The sequence below is a fragment of the Schistocerca serialis genome, chromosome 1 (genome assembly GCF_023864345.2).
Source record: "Schistocerca serialis cubense isolate TAMUIC-IGC-003099 chromosome 1, iqSchSeri2.2, whole genome shotgun sequence".
NCBI lineage: Eukaryota > Metazoa > Arthropoda > Insecta > Orthoptera > Acrididae > Schistocerca > Schistocerca serialis.
The window spans coordinates 117,145,136-117,163,320 of record NC_064638.1 but is presented as its reverse complement, the minus strand read 5'-3'; the positions used below and the strand labels follow the sequence as shown (position 1 = coordinate 117,163,320).

Below are 18,185 nucleotides of genomic sequence, written 5' to 3'. Positions count from 1 at the left end.
CACCCAAAACCCGTGGCGACTGTGGACGGTGATCTGGTGTCGCTACACCTGCCCTCTGGGGAGCACCACAAGCTCCCCACCATGTGGCTCAGAGACAACTGCCAGTGCCCCAAGTGCTTCAATAGCCAGCAGATGTCGCGCATCATCTACTGGGACGAGCTGGACACAAGCGTCAAGCCCACCGACGTACAGGTAAGTGCCAATTCCTTATCCTCTAGGTCGACAATAAGCCAAGTTTCTCACTTTAAAAAAGTAAGCACGTAAATTACCTGAAGATTTCAGTGACTAAGTTGCTTCCGTCTCTCGATGGATCCCTCCCCTCGTCGGTACTTGACTCCCACTGCTATGTATGGATCACGCGTGCATGTAGACGTGAATTTTCAATAGTAGAAGAATAACGGGGGCGGACTGTAACCTTCGCTTTTCAACTGGGCTCTGAAAAAGGAGATCGGTGAAAATCCGACACGAAATGTATCAAACTGGGGACCAAAAGATAATACCTATGAAAATTGCCTTACATTCGCAGACGGCATTTCCTTGATAACAGATACACCAGGAAATGCCAAAACCTAAACAGGAAAAGTGAGTTTAAAAATTGCTTTCCCAGAGATAGAATTTATAGCAAACATTAAAAATCGTTCACAGAAATTACTCATAAATCAAAACAAAACAAAGGAAGTCGGCTCCTTCAAACATTTGGTCGAGTTGCTGAGCATTAGCAACAGTGAGAAGGACAGTGTCGAGATAAGAGTAAATAAGATGAACATTGCATTCCAGAATACCAGAAACATACACAAGTAGAGGACTCTGGCGTGTGACACCAAGATTAAACATCATAGTAAAATAGTGAGACTCGAAGCTCTCTACGGTTCCGAATCGCTATAACTAGTGCGGCAGCATGCGTAAACAAAATCACGAAAATAGAATGCAAATTGTTTAGAAGCATACTTGGCCCAAGGGCAACAATTAGCACAGAAATCTATGAACATGTAAAGAACACAATGCACCATCTTCAAAAGAAGAATGCTGTTCTTTGGACATGTACAAGTATGAGGACACGCTGACGAAGCGTATCTGTAATACAGTTATGAAGCTGAAACAACTCAAAGAAGCAACCATCAACATAATGGACATACATAACTGGACTTTATTAATGAACAAAATTCAGAAAGTTGTCTTCAGTAACGAACAAGAAAGGTCTCTGCTTCAAAAAGTGCGCGAAGCAGAGATCGGAACACATGAAACGAATGTGGGCGAAGAGGAAGAAGACTGTGTGCAGCCAGAATTGAAATATTGTTTTAACGTCCGCCCTAAACTCCTATTCGAATAAATAAATAATAAAAAAAGCACTCCGTCATCAGGCCACGAGTGGCCAACCGGGACCGTCCTACCGCCGTGTCATCCTCGGTGGAGGATGCGGATAGGAGGGGCGTGGGGTCAGCACACCGCTCTCCCGGTCGTTACGATGGTATCCTTGACCGAAGCCGCTACTAATCGGTCGAGTAGCTCCTAAATTGGTATCACGAGGCTGAGTGCACCCCGAAAAATGGCAACAGCGCATGGCGGCCTGGATGGTCACCCATCCAAGTGCCGACCACGCCCGACAGCGCTTAACATCGGTGATCTCACGAGAACCGGTGTATCCACTGCGCCAAGGCCGTTGCCAAATACATAATAATAAAAAAATTAATTCTAATGAGGAAAATGAACTTCAAGTAAAAGACACTTTATGAACCTTGTTTTATTTTTATAATCACGACACTTTCCTAGAACTTATTTTCAGACGCTCACTCTTACGTGTGTTTATACCTAATCGTCTGGAGCAGCAATGCCTTTGAAATATTGCAAATGGGAATCTTTTCATTAGGTGAAACAACCATGTTCACAGCTAAACTTCACGGAAAATTTGTGGTGTGACTCCGTATTCTACTCTTTTTGACAGGCGGACGAAGAAAAGTTAGCTGTCAAGTGGTCGGACGGCCACAGGAGCGAGTTCACGCTGGAGTGGCTCAAAGACCGCAGCTTACTGCCGGAAGACCAGAGGAAGTGGCTCGACACCACCTACAGGCTCCCAAAGGTTGCCTGGAACGCCGAAAACTACAACTCCATCCTCCAGAGATTCAAGTACAGTGACGTTGTAAACAGGTAAGAACTAAATCAAGAAATGAGCCACTGTTGCGTGGCGGAACGAAATACTGGCAAACCATTACATGACTGTGCACGGTTTCTGCTCTACGAATTTCGATTACGTAAACTTCGCAAATTATTTTCGCTGTTGCAAGGAAGTGAATCTACATTGAGACAGTTAACTGTGTATAATTTTAGAACTTTATATTCCGATAGAATGTGCTTTCGGATGAAAAGCTATGGATAACAAATTTATGCAAGATCATTAATTTACCCCTTTCCCGCTCCCCATGAAACTAATCTAAAGTCACATTTTTTTCATATTCTGGAGTCACTCATCAAGCCAAAAGAACTACTGAAGAACATTACACAAGCAATTTTTTTTTGTTTTCATTAGTCTACTGACTGGTTTGATGTGATCTACCTCGATTTCTTCTCTTGTGGCACCTCAGAGTAGCAATCACACTCATTGTGGAACCACGCGACCGCTACGGTCGCAGGTTCGAATCCTGCCTCGGTCATGGATGTGTGTGATGTCCTTAGGTTAGTTAGGTTTAAGTAGTTCTAATTTCTAGGGGACTGATGACCTCAGATGTTAAGTCCCGTAGTGCTCAGAGCCATCTAAATCATTTTTTTTGCCTTTCTCCTCTTGACTTCCAGCAAGGAACACCTTCGGGGTTGGCTTGAAGCTATGGCTGTATATGGTGTCGCTATAGTGTACGACACACCACCAACAGAAGAGTCATTGCTCGAATTGGGAGACAAAGTGATGTTCCCAAGAAGGACGCATTATGGGTAAAATTCATTACATATTTTTTGCTGTTTTATAAATGCTTTGGTTCTCTGTTTGAAGTATTTACTGTTTTGTGTCAGCGAAAAGTTGTTAAGACATAAAATACACAAACTCATATCCAATGTTCGTTAAATTTGCAGCGTGCAGTTCCACATAAGGGACAAACCCAACACCACAAATGTGGCGTATCTTAAGGAGAAGCTAGAGATGCACACCGACCTTATGTACTACGAGTACAAACCTGGGGTAAGACTCTCACACCAACCTACAGTAAACAATAATGAGTACTTGAAATTCTGTAGGTAGAAACAGCTCAGAGTCACAAGAAATATGAACGACACCTTTTTGCTTTGCAGATAAACATGCTGCACTGTCTGGTTCAGACAGAGGGAGCTGGAGGTGATAACCTATTGGCTGATGCTTATTACCTGAGCGAAAAGCTGAAAGTTACAAACACAGAGGCTTACAAAGCTCTTAGCACGGTCCCTGTTACGTGGGCAGACATCGGAGAGGACGGAGGGAAGACGTTCTACAGCTTGTACAGGGCACCTGTCATATGGTAAGTCCAGTACAAGAATAGTGTAGTGCGCACCTGCGACACAAGAGTTGTATTGAATACGTAAGTACTGAAGGTTGCCATGAGTTAGACTCTGTTAGAACATGTGCCACAATTAAACTGAAATTTACTTGAGCATGCAGAGTGTACTCCACATAGCAACAGAAAATAGTGTAAGATTTTTCGATATTGTACAGGGTGAGCAAAATCAAAACTGGCCCAGAAAGTATTTCGTGCGCTTTAAAACAGGCAATCCAACTTGTACCATCTGGCTCTAGAGTGGAAGATGCAAGTTGGGCTGTCAGTATTGAGGTGGATGAAATATTTTCGGGGCCAGTTTTATTTTGCCACCCAGTGTAAATGTGTTTTACGCTTGACGACAGTGATGCAAAATGACTGATATTACAGAGGAGTCCAAAAAAAAAATGTATCCACTGTCTAAAAGTCCATAACTTGCAATGGATGAAATATTTTCCGGGCCAGTTTTATTTTGCCACCCAGTGTAAATGTGTTTTACGCTTGACGACAGTGATGCAAAATGACAAATATTACAGAGGAGTCCAAAAAAAATGTATCCACTGTTTATAAGTCCATAACTTGCAAACTAATTGACAGAGTCGTCTCATTTTTGGTGAAAGTGTAGCTTAAAGTCCAACTTAAAGATATCACTGTAGGTGTTCGAAACGGTCATCATTAACATCCACACACAAACGATGCCGCCGAACTGCACTACGAACTACTGACTGCAACGTGTTCAGTTGGATATTTGCATATGAATGTACGATGGGTTCTCGAAGTTCATCCAATGTGCGTGGCTTTTGTCGATAAACGACGTCCTTTACTGTTCCCCACAGGTAAAAGTCCAGAGGAGTAAGGTCTGGGGAACATGGGGGATACTCCACAGCACCTCTACGGCCTATCCATCTTCCTGGCAGATTTTCGTTGAGATACGCCCTAACACGATTTTGGTAGTGAAAGTAAACTCTTCCGTCTCCATGCAAGTCTCGGATGGCAGGTAAAATGGATGTCTGAAACTTCTGAAGGTACACCTCACCGGTAACTGTGCCGTCAAAGAAGAATGGCCCAATCAAGCCCCGGTAAGACAACCCACACCACACATTTACTCCTGGCAAATTCACGGCTTTGTCTACATGGACATTCGGTTTTTCAGCAGCCCGGCAGATGCAATTGCGGCGATTTACTGTACCATTGAGTTTGAACTGTGCCTCATCAGACAACACAATCATTTCTGCAAACTCTTCATCATTGCGCACCATGTTAGTAAACCACTCGAAGCACTCCATTCTACGATCTGGGTCGTCCTCGTTCATTTCGTGTAGCAATCGTGGGATGTAGCACTTCCACTTTGCTGTCTTCATAATTCGCCGAACACTTGAGCGACTCACTCCAGTTTCACGGGCACACTGTCTCACAGGCTTCTGTGGTGAGCGAGTGAACTATTGTAACACACGACGTGAGTTAGCTGGACTTGTTACTGCAACAGGTCGTCCATATCGTTGTTTGTGTACATCTTTAACACAGCCTTCGGCTTCAAATTTGTCTCGAATGCGACGAATCGTTAAGCTTGTCAGGGGCTCTGTTTGATACTCATCTCGCTATTGCCCTTAAACCTCATTACTGTTTTCATACTTAAAATACCACTTCAAAACTGACTTCGTTTCATTAAGCCTTGCGCCAGTCATGTTCACTCGAGTAACTAGGTGCAACTAAGAACAAAACACTATCTGGCGGCTGTCATCTGACAGCAGGAACTATAAACTATTACACAACCAAAGATGAGACAACTCCGTCAATTAGTTTGCCAGTTATGAACTTTTAAATAGTGGATACATTTTTTTGGACCCCTCTGTATTTTAATGTGATGCCAATTTCGCTGCTACCCATTTTTATGGTGTCTGGTGATCGTTTTGCTCGTAACTGGTAGCTAATAAAATTTTATCAGCAGATATTGGTGGTACATAAAACTAACTTTCTTTAATTATTGTTGGCAATTTCAAAGTTGGGCACTGACCTACGTTTCGTCTGTTTTCAGTTTGACACCGAACACCATAATAAGGACCTATTCTAACAATGCTACTTCTTTTCAGTAATGACATGTTTGGCGAGTTCATGAGGATAAATTACAGCCAGCCTCAGAGATCTTCACACTTCAATGCCACTCTTGACCAGATTGTTGCCTGGTATAAAGCGTACGACGTCTTCACCAAAGAGTTACACAGCCCAAAGAACCAAGTTCGCTTCAAGACCCGCCCAGGTATTTTCAAGGCTAAAAACCTTCTAGTCATAAACAACATTGGTTTCTCCAATGATGTAAAGAGAATGTGTTGTGTAGTGTAGCCTGGCTGAATATCGTGTCCTGATTCCAGGAGAGATCCTGACATTCGACAACATCCGGCTGATCCACGCCCGTGAAGGCTACGACGACAGACCGGGCAACGAGAGGCACATCATAGGCCAGTTCCTCGACTGGGACGAAGTCTTCTCTCGCCTCAGAGTTCTCCGCAAGGAAGCGGGTCTCATTAAATACTAGTATTACATCTTAATTCGCTCTCTGCGATATGAACAAAACTCAGTGCCGTGGGAACTGACTGGAAGACAGTTGTGACACTGCATCATCACAAGCGCCTGTGTTCAGCAAGGAATGTTCATGCACAAACTACCATTTGCCTGAAGTACTGAGATTGTGATGGAATATAGTCTCTTGTGTTCCGCAGCACAACGCTGTATGTGATTGTTACTAATTTAAACGTTTTGTATACATGTGTATATGTTTGTCATTAAATTACATACTTAAGACTGATAAGACATGATTCAAGCTTGTGGAGCATTAGCCGTAGCTCCGTCATATGCATGTGGTTCACAGTTTTATTGTTGTAAAATTGTTTAGTATTTATTTTTGCTCACAGAAATATGAAAAATAAATTATGTGTTGAAATTGATAGTTGAGCCTAAATCTGTCACACTTACCTTCCCCTCCCACGATCTGAACGTGGTTATTTTATCTTTGTTGATGTAGCCTACAGTCCGAAGAGTGTTGTGATGTAGCACTTACCATGTGCAAATCTCATCATATCAGCACAATTATTGCATCATACCTCCCATCGACTGCTTACTTGTCTATTTATAAGTCTCCGTCTGCCGCGCGGGATTAGCCGAGCGGTCTCAGGCGCTTCAGTCATGGACTGTGCTGCTAATCCCGGCGGAGGCTCGAGTCCTCCCTCGGTCATGGGTGTGTATGTGTGTCCTTACGATAATTTAGGTTAAGTAGTGTGTAAGCTTAGGGTCTGATGACCTTACCAGTTAAGTCCCATAAGATTTCACACACACTGAAGTCTCCGACTACAGTTTTTACCACCCAACCAAAACACACTCATCCCTTCCAGTTAACTATGCCTTGACGCCTCAGGACATGATTTCCTATCAACCTATGCTTCCTAACCAAAATGTGTCATAATCAGAGCAAATTTTATTAACGCGAGGATACTGCAAATAATTTACCGTGCAGTTTCCCGTGATGTTTTGGTAAGTAGAACAGATTAAACGAACAAACAGTAACCCCACTTCGAATTGTATGTCTTGTAAGTAGGCTGTTTAGGTTTTTTTTATTGGTAATGCCACCTCTGTATGAAAATCACTGGCTGTGCTGTGTGCAGTCTGTGGCTGCCTTGCATTGTTGTAATACTCGCCATTGTAGTGTTGGGCAGCGTCAGCTGGATGTGAACAGCGCATAGCGTTGTGCAGTTGGAGGTGAGCCGCCAGCAGTGGTGGATGTGGGGAGAGAGATGGCGGAGCTTTGAAATTTGTCATGAACTGCTATATTTATATATGATGATATCAAGGTAAATACATTGTTTGTTCTCTATTAATATCTTTCATTTGCTAACTATCCCTATCAGTAGTTAGTGCCATCAGTAGTTTGAATCTTTTATTTAGCTGGCAGTAGTGGCGCTGGCTGTATTGCAGTAGCTTGAGTAGCGAAGATTTTTGTGAGGTAAGTGATTTGTGACACTTATAGGTTAATGTTAGTCAGGCCATTCTTTCGTAGGGATTTTTTGAAAGTCAGATTGCGTTGCGCTAAAAAATATTGTGTCAGGTTAAGCACAGTCTTGTATAATTGTTCAAAGGGGAAGTTTCACATGGCGACCCTGCCAGGATACCTCACTGGAATCTTCTGATTTTTTCCTGTAGTTTGTGTAATTAGTGTAGCTTTTGTTTATTGCTAGCATGTAATTGTAGAGAGAATCTCCTTTGTAGTTGCAGTCTTTCATTGTGGTACAGTAAAACAGTTGTAGCATGCATGCAGTTTTACACCAAGTATTTATCAGCAGCGCGTGCAATTAACTAGATATTATTTTCAGTTCTATGTTAATGTGTTCTCTTATTTTTGCTCTTAAAATTGTGCTTTTATGTGTTGTCGTGTGAAATACTTTGACAATAATGGCGTGTGAAAAACGTAATACTAGGCTCCAAAGTAAACTGAGAAATGACAGTGAAAATGAAAGCAGTGTGTTAGCGCCACCGAGTAATGAATTAACTGACGTTCAAAGTAGTAATTTGGTAACTGTGCATAGGGAAATGGAGCGGGCGGCAAACAATGGCGTAGACAGTGAAACAAGTAGTGAACAGGGAAGCATTATCTATCGATCGGTCGGCAACAGCTCGCCTCGGGAATCGGGAATGACAGAACACAATATTGCAAATACTGTAGATTCAGGTTTTGCGTCCTCACCGTTTTCTCAAATGAATCAAGACACATTTTCCGCTTGTCAAAATGTGAATGTTGCCGGTGCAAATTCACTGCCGAAAAGCACTGAGGAACATGTTTCAGACACCAATGCATTGTTATTACAATTAATACAACAAATGGGACAAACACAGCAAAAGCTTCAGAAGTTAGACACACTGGAACGAAATGAGAGACAAACACAGCAAAAGCTTCAAAAGTTAGACACAATGGAACAACACCAGAGACAAACACAGCAACAGTTAGACGCAATGGAACAAAATCTTTACACCACGCTTGAACAAACACATGAAGATTTAACTACTGAGTTACATAACATCGAATCGAAATGTCAAAAAGTCTGTAATGACGTAAAAACACAAATTTGTGAGCATTTGCAACCTATTTTTTCGCGTCATGAAAATGCATTACAGAATCATGAAGCAGCCATAAAAGAACTGCAAACTATTGTTCATGAAAATCACAACACCTTGCAAGCTAAAATTGACTCAGTTGCATCTACCGATTCGGTTACGCAACTTGCAAAAACTCAAGAAAACGTAAAGGACACAGTAGATACGATTTCAACACAAATGGACCCTCTGAAACTTGGTTCAGAAAAACACACTGAGGAAATGTGTTCACTATCGGAGAAAGTAGCCGAACTTTCGGATCAGGTCACTAACTTACCTACAAAGGTAGATGATGATCTGAATGACACAAGACCTGTAGCCTTCACTGACACAGAAGTGTATGAACAAATTCGAAAATTCAAACAGAATCAAAATCAAATCAATACACAGTACAAAAGAGAAATCCGGGAAGTACAAGATCAGCTGACACAGGTAATACAAGAATTACGTATGTCAGAGGATACTCGCGCCCCAATACGGGAAGAGGGAGACAGAAATACGGAACAGCCACAAAATAATAACACAGGGCATTTCGGAAGTTATGAAAGAAATTGGCAATGTGCACCGAATTTTGAGATGGAACGGCCGACACGACCTAACAATGACCGATATGCGACTCGGCGACATGATGATTTTGACTATAAGCTGTTCATTACTACACGTAAATTCAAAACATTTAAGAATTCTGGCAACGACATTCATCCACAAGCATGGCTCCATCAATTCTCACATTGTTTTCCTCCCAACTGGTCGTTAGAACACAGATTAGAATTTATGTGTGGCTACTTGGAGAATGAACCAGCTGCAAGAATGCGATCGGTAATTCACGATTGCCACAGTGAAGGAGAGTTTTACCATGCCTTCCTCTCAGCATATTGGTCTCAAGCCACACAAGACTGAGTAAAACATAGCATCATAATGATGAAACGTTTCGAACAATCTGAATTTTCCAGTCTTATGAAATATTTTGAAGACATGTTGCATAAGAATCAGTATCTTTCAAACCCATTCAGCCCCTCAGAACTCATCCGCATTTGCTTAATCAAACTGCCTGAACATTTACGACATATTATTTTGGCAGGACGTTGCAAAGACGACATTGAAGCATTTTAGGGACTCTTACAAGAATTAGAAATTGACACTGACAATCGCGGAACGCGAAACCAGGAACACAACAATTACAGGTCACATCCGTCGCAATTCTGCGATGAAAGAAGTAATAACTTGACACAACAAGGCTATTCTCACAACACAAATCGTGACCAAAACAGACACCACCCGTATGACAACCGTTGGCAGAGTAGTAATAACTACAGGGAAAGATCACCTCTCCGTGGTAATGACTATCACAGAGACAATAAGAGAAACAGACAATATGGGAACCAAAATAAATACTATCAAGGGAGACAGAATAACTTAAGACGCAACGGACCAGCGCGCAGTTACGATTCAGGGAGAAATTCTCCACCATGTGACCGACAAGAAAGAAACTATGGAATCTACCGACATGACGACAGACGATATGATCGTAACGACAGACCTGAATTGCATCAGAACTGGCGGGATTCAAACAGAGCAGGGCCCTCTCGTCACGGTGAATTTGTAGAAGTTAGGTCTCCAAATCCCAATAACGACGCGCGCCAACAAAGAGACAATAGGCAATGACTCACACCGCTGGCAGCAACAAAACGTACTTATGATGCAAAACGTACTTATGATGCAGCTGCCGTAGCTAGTAATTACGTAAAAATGGAAGACATTAGGGACATCTTACTCCAGGAACACGACGTAAAACTTAACAACATTGCATATCCTGTGATTCACATTACTGTAAATGACGTAAAATTTACGGCAGTACTTGACTCTGTCAGTCCCATCTCAGTAATTAGTGAAACAGCCTTTAGCAAATGCAACAAATCGAACGATTGCCCCACACTTCCGTTACGTAAGATTAAATTACAAGGTGCAATCTTTGGAAAAAGTGTAGATGTACGCCAACAAACCAACTTAGAATTCTTTTGTCAAAGCCACAGCTTCTCTACGAACTTTCTTATTGTTCCATTATTGTCGACGGAAATTATATTGGGAGTAGACTTTTTGAATGAATTCAAAGCAATCTTAAACTTTCATGATGCTGAAATAAGTTTAGAGAAGGAAGGTAAGTCAATAGCTTTGAAATTTGAAGATTGGTTCTCAAACCATGACGAAGAAATCAATCGGCTTTACCTTCTGTTGGACAACAGTTCGGAATTTTCTACGGAACTAGATACTAACAATCACTCTGCAAGAACTGACAGGGATGATATCGACGGCATATTTGAAATTAATGAGTTAATTCAGAATAAAATTCAAACAATTGAGAATTGTAATGACACTGATAGGGAGGACCTTTTTGAGCTTTTACAAGAACATTCCACAGTTTTTACTCATAAAACAGGAACAATCAAGGGATTTCAATACCAATTTCGTGTTCGTGAGCATACTAAATTTTGTGTTAGACCATATGTAATTCCAGCACATTATAGGGACCGTGTTAGAACAGAAATACAATCTATGCTTGACGAGGGCATTATTGAGCCTGCAGTAAGCTCATACAACAATCCATTACATGTTGTTGAGAAGAAAAATGGATCGATCAGGCTTGTCTTAGATTCGAGACAAATCAATACGATCATTATTCCTGAAACAGACAGGCCGCAAACGTTGGAAGAACTTCTTCAAAATTTTAATGGTGTAAAAGTGTTGTCTTCCATTGATCTCAGATCCAGCTTTTATCAGATCGAACTTCATCCAGAATGTAGAAAATACACAGCTTTCCTTTGTTTCGGCGTTTGTTATCAGTTTCGGAAACTTCCCTTTGGTTTGAACATTTCTTCAGCAGCATTCATTCGCGGGCTAAATTCCATATTACCTGAGTTCTTAAAACGTCACATCACCTTATATGTGGACGATATTCTAATAGCAGAAGCTTCATGGGAACTACATAATCGCATCCTTAACAGTTTGTTACGTATTTTTGCAGAATCTGGAATTACAGTTAACTTGGAAAAGTCTGAATTCGGTAGGACAAAGGTGAAGTTTTTGGGACATATTATTTCTTCTGAAGGCATTCAGCCGGATCCTGAAAATTTAGAAGCAATCAGAGCCATTCCAGTTCCATCCACAAAAAGACAAGTCCGCAGTTTTCTAGGTCTCGTAAATTTTTACCGTCGTTTTCTGAATATGCAAATTCTTGTTACACCAAAACTTTGTTCTCTCACTGGAAAAAATACTATTTGGAACTGGGACGAACAAGCACAGTTGGAATTCAATTCTTTGAAAGAATCGCTACTTAACGCGCCAATACTAGCTCATCCAGATCTGTCACAAGATTTCTGCCTTAGCACGGATTCTTCTAAAGTCGGTCTTGGTGCCCATTTATTTCAAGAAGCCATAGAAAATGATACTACTGTTCAGAAAACCATTGCTTTTGCTAGCCGAGTGCTAACAAAATCTGAAAAAAATTATTCCGTTACTGAATTAGAAGCGTTAGCTATCGTTTGGGCATTTAACAAATTCCGTTTCTTTCTTTCTGGTAAGCAAGTAAAAGTATACAGTGCTCATCGTGCATTACAATTTCTTATGTCTTCAAAATTAAATCATGACAGGTTAAAACGTTGGGCATTGTTTCTGCAAGAATTCCGCTTCACAATAGTCTACATTCCCGGCAAGGAGAACATTGTTGCGGACGCACTGTCACGCGCACCGGCTGGGCTTGAGAAAAGTACCACAGAAGGCAACCTCGAGAACAATTTCAGTATTCTTTACATTCAGAAAGTCGCCTTTGAAAACTTCATCACCACATCTTTAAAGGACATTGCTCATGAACAAGATAAAGATCCGATTTGGAAAGACATCAAGAGCAAATGGTATGAAAAGACACACACACAGATTCGGCATTATTATCTGGTTAGAATCAACATACTGTTCAAACGCTGCACTGTTGATGACAAGCTATGGGTACTTTGCATTCCTGACGATTTTGTTAATAAGCTCATTTGGTACATTCATTTCAGCTACGCACATTTTGGTCCACGAAAATGTTATCATATTCTTCGAACGACTTGTTATTTTAACAATATGGAAAAAAGAATTCGAAGAGTATTGTCTATTTGTAAACTTTGTCAAAAGGCGAAACCATCTACTGTCTCACATCGTGCTCCGTTGTTTCCTATTATTCCTTCTAACTTAAAAGAATTTGCTGCTGTTGATCTCTTGAGACCGCTTGTCAGAACATCCAATGGATTTTCGTACGTTCTAGTCGCTGTTGAACTTACTTCAAAATTTGTTTCTTTCACTCCGTTACGTAAAGCCACTGGACGATCTGTCTCCAACGCCTTTGTTAAAAATTTCTTACGTGAAGTTGGCCACGTTGCTAAAGTCATTTCAGATAACGGACCGCAATTTAGATCTGCTGTTTGGTCACGCACGCTTCGGAATCATAAAATCAAACCTGTTTTTATTTCATTGTACTCACCACATTGCAACCCGTCTGAACGGATTATGAAAGAAATCAATAAGCTTTGCAGACTTTATTGTCACAGAAAGCATCAGCATTGGGACAGATATCTACATATATTTCAAAATGTGCTGAATGAAATGCCTCATGATTCTACTGCTTTACCACCTACTCTTGTACTGAAGAATGAAGAACCACCAAACAGAATCAGAGAGCTTGTACCTTTCCCGAATACACGTAAACTTCGACACAAAGACATAATTGATTTGGCTCTTAAAAATATAAAATCTGCAGCAGACAAAAGGAGAGAACTACACGGTAAAGCAAATGCAAAGAAATTATATATTGGTCAGAAAGTTCTCATTAAAGCTCATTCATCGTCACATAAGAAGAAACACTTGAGTCACAAATTCTTTCTAGTTTACAATGGACCTTACAGAATCCGACGTATACCACATGATAATTGCGTTGAAGTTGAAACTCCGCGTACTAGGAAGAGTAAGGGTTTACACCACATTTCACATGTAAAACCGTTTATTGAAAGATAATCTGCTTTTTAACTTTGTCTTTGCCATATAACTTTTCACTTCACATTTCTAGTATGCTTGTCAGACTTAGAATCTGTTAACATGCAACAATGTTTGAAGTTAAATATCCAGTCAAGAACCAAGAGAACTTATTTAAACAGAAATTACGAATGCATTGTTATTGCGAACAGACGACACAGTGTAATTGTGTGTGTACATTCTTGCTTGTTAGTTGCACGATTAGAACATTTACCAGTACTGCTAATGAGATTTTAATGCAACATTTTGGTTTACTTGAAAATACATTTGGGATTTAAAGTACTTTCTGTGAGATTATAGATGACTTAGTATTTGGTTTCTTTGACAGCTACACGGTTATATTACGACACTACTAATGTGTGACATAATTTACAATGTTGCTTTTGCAGTGTTTCTGTTTTATATCTGCACAGTTTTCTGTTTTATTCTGGAAAGTAAAACAGGTTTTAGTAGTAACTTTTGTAGTATAGCTACAATGAGACAGGGTTTTCCGTAGCACAACAATACGTTACAGTACAGTACTTTCTTCATCACAACAATAAGCGTAATAACTACAATATCTATACACAAAGCATTTCACTTTTGTTTATCATGAGGTAAGTACATTGACTTCTGCAGAACTTAGTTTTCGGAGGACGATAATTACGACACTTCCACAGAGATTATGTTGCAACAAGACGCACATTTAGCGCTACAGGACACGTATTTGAGTGATTGATTTTGTACTTAAAAGTATTTATTTTTAAAGATATTTGGAGTACAATGATACAAAGGTTTTCCGTGATACATTTCATTCCATTGCTGTAATCTGTAACACCTGAGGGTATAATTATATTAATCCTCAGGGGGTACACACTTACTTTGTGTACCATGTGTTTGGCAAGCACAAGGAGCCCTAGCTAACATGGTATTTGCTTATACAACTTTACACTTTGGTACCATATTTCTCTAACACAGAATTACACAGCTATCTGATTATTTGACAGAGAAACAAACATTCTTTTTACTACGTCAGTGACAGATGTTTACGCAATAACAGAGTTGGATTACTTCACACTTATGAAATTGTATTTTGTCTGTACTGTGTGAACTGTTCATATTTTTTCGGACCCATTGTGATACTATGAGAGCTTTGAATGATGTATTTGGTATGAGATCATGATTTTTAAAGTACGTTTGAGGCAGATGACACTATTGAAATGAGCAGAGAAAATTTTTTTTGGTTTGAAATTATTGCAGAAAGCTACGACCTTTTTGAGATTTGACTGAGGTGTTATGATGTTATTTTTAAGACGACGATGTGTATTATGCTGTTGAGGTATGTTTATGTCAATAAGATGATGCTACCGTATATGAGGAATAAGAAGTATGTTGGAAACCAAGAAGCGTACTTTAAGAGTTATGAAATGTGCGTAAATGCGTGACTGTACCACAATGCTGACGAATATTTTATTTGGACACTTATATTTATAGGGTTTTGTTTCTACACATTTGCAACGCAAATTCTCGACCCGTGAAATTTTGTATATGAGACTGTCACTGTAGCGAAAACTGCTGTCGTAAATATTTCCGTAAGAAAGTTAAGTGACCACCTGCACGTAATGCGTCGTGGGCACGCAGCTGTGTCAGACGCCGGGAGAACAAGTCATTAGTGAGTGCCTCATCAGAAGCACAGGTAGAATAAAAGAAAGGGGAGGCCATTGTCCTCGCTATTGACATTTCCTTGTTGAAAGCATACTGTGGAGCTTGTAATTTATGATATTTACTAAAATGCCTAATGAAATGATTAGAAACATTTTACATCTATTGTCTTTGTAGTTAAGAGATTGCTCATTTTGTTTAATATCTGGTTTCCAGCTATGTTGCAGCATTGGTTTCATAAAATAAACTTAGATGCATTTGCTAATGTGAACACTTTCTGTCAACAGATCTATTAATTGATAATTTTGTAATCCACATTCTTTAAAAAAAGGAGCACTTGGAAAGGAAAGAACAATAAGAAGGGACTAGTAACATTAACTGGACACATAATTTTCTTTTCAAGTACATGGTAATATTTTTTTTACAATAAGTTGTTGTGGTGCACCACTTTAATTACTTAGACATTAAGATGTGATTATACATTTCCCTTATCTGCATTGTTATCTTTAATGTACTATTTTTTCTGCTTGAGCTATGTCATGTTTAGATATAAGCTGCTGTTTGCCAGGCATAGTGCTACTGAACTTTAATTTGTGTTACTCTGCTAAGCCAGATTTATTTTTTTGTTTGCTGCGCATTGCCTCATATTAGTTGTAATGTTGAATTGTTTGGTAATTTAGATTTACTGTAGCTCGCTTTGCAAATTTCCATTTTTTTCATTGCTGTTTATATTAATTGTTTTATGTGATGCTGCATTGCCTCGTTCCTTAGTTTAGCATCTGAGCTCAGTAGATTTAAGTTAGCTTAAGAGGGGGTAGACTATATAAGAAACTGACTATGGAGAATAGGTAAAGAATGCATTGCGAAGTTATATGAAAAAGATTTGGGCCCAAATGAGTATTGTACAATCAGAAATAATTATTTTGAAAGAAATATGAACAGAATACAGAAAGCAGGCTTAGATAGGACTTTTTGGGAATAATGATGAACAAAGGGAGATCTCCATGCAAAATACTGCAGTAAAACAAACCCTGTCCTTTCCCTTTTGTGTTATCCCACTATATGTTTGTGTACCCTTGTGTATTTGTTTTCTTCCTGTCTCTGTGTACTGTTTCATAGAACTTTTTTCTCTTCTAATACTAAGTTACATTCACTATGATGAGGAATACTGTTATCCTCAAATACAATTGGCATTAATAATGTGTTATTTACTTTGTAAAGATGTTTAGACATTATTTATTCTGTTTTGTGTTAATGCTCATGTGTGAAGTTGATGTTTCGAAAGTTATTCTGATCTTTTATGTATTTACTTATGTCATAATTCCTGTAACACTGATGTATATGTTAGTTCGATTCTTTTGTAAAGCCTGTACCACGAATGTTATCTGTATTGTTATGTTCTTTAATGATGTATTTTGTACCTTTGTAATTGTATTCTTATGTTATAAAATTGTAATTGACACCAGTTCATCAAATTAAGTAACTTGTAAGTTACATTTCACTGCACACGTTTCTGTTGGTCATAGTATATGGACAATATGTGAGAAGTAGGGACTGTTAGTGTTTGCACGTGTGTTAATGATTCAGCAAGGGACTGGATAACAGCATTGCTGGTTCTATGGACAATTCCAAAAACTTTGTGAGTGCACAAGTGGTGGTTTATGGACTTGCTATATTATCTGCAAGACTCTTTAATGGTGATTGTGCACCTGCACAGTCACAACAGATGGCTGCTGGCTATCTCTACAAGGACTACAGTGGGTCTGCATCTTTGATGACCCACCAGTACCATTATCTCTACAAGGACTACAGTGGGTCTACATCTTTGATGATCCAACAATATCATTATTTCTACAAGGACTGCAGTGGGTCTGCACCTCTGGTGGCCCACCAATACCGTAATCTCTACCAGGACTACAGTGGGTCTGCTCTGTGATGACCTACCTACCAATGCTCTTCAAAATTTCGACTGACTCTGCTGTGGGTTTGCTCTGTTGTGGCCCATTACCTGTATGCATGTCAAGAGTCAGCACTGTCTTTCCGTTGGAAGGACAACACTACTTCTTCAAGACTGCATGGAAATCCACTACTTCTGTGTGCATTTTCTTTTACTGCTCAGACTTTGCGAAAAACTCTGCATTTTTACTGTGATGAACAATCTGGACTGTCTTTATGGACTGTGAGAAATTTTTAGCTTTTGACCAACATTGTATCAATAAGTGTGTGCATTTGATTTCTTTGTTATTGTAATTATGAAAAATTTTTTTCAAATCTGTATTGGCCACTGCCCAATCCAATTTGTAAAATTTTTTGCAGGGAGCATGGGGGCTATGTAAATAGGCTGTTTAGGTTTTTTTATTGGTAACGCCACCTCTGTATGAAAATCACTGGCTGTGCTGTGTGCAGTCTGTGGCTGCTTTGCACTGTTGTAATACTCGCCATTGTAGTGTTGGGCAGCGGCAGCTGGATGTGAACAGCGCGTAGCGTTGTGCAGTTGGAGGTGAGCTGCCAGCAGTGGTGGATGTGGGGAGAGAGATGGCGGAGTTTTGAAATTTGTCATGAACTGCTATATTTATATATGATGATATCAAGGTAAATACATTGTTTGTTCTCTATTAATATCTTTCATTTGCTAACTATCCCTATCAGTAGTTAGTGCCTTCTGTAGTTTGAATCTTTTATTTAGCTGGCAGTAGTGGCGCTCGCTGTATTGCAGTAGCTTGAGTAGCGAAGATTTTTGTGAGGTAAGTGATTTGTGAAACTTACAGGTTAATGTTAGTCAGGGCCATTCTTTCGTAGAGATTTTTTGAAAGTCAGATTGCGTTGCGCTAAAAAATATTGTGTGTC

At 39.8% G+C, this 18,185-nt stretch overlaps 1 protein-coding gene across 3 annotated transcripts in view; it reads left to right on the top strand.

The window, feature by feature from the left end:
• Nucleotides 1-6,436, top strand: part of LOC126463329 (gamma-butyrobetaine dioxygenase-like) — a 67,626-nt gene extending 61,190 nt beyond the window's left edge. Inside the window, exons 7-9 of one of the 3 annotated variants that reach the window (XM_050096148.1) lie at nucleotides 3,277-3,479; nucleotides 5,585-5,751; nucleotides 5,864-6,436. In XM_050096148.1, the coding sequence (XP_049952105.1) occupies nucleotides 3,277-3,479; nucleotides 5,585-5,751; nucleotides 5,864-6,027 (534 nt within the window). In that variant the 3' untranslated portion in view covers nucleotides 6,028-6,436. The remainder of the gene's footprint in view (nucleotides 1-3,276; nucleotides 3,480-5,584; nucleotides 5,752-5,863) is intronic. The other 2 variants (XM_050096150.1, XM_050096151.1) reach the window with 2 other exon arrangements.
• Nucleotides 6,437-18,185: the final 11,749 nt, after the last annotated feature.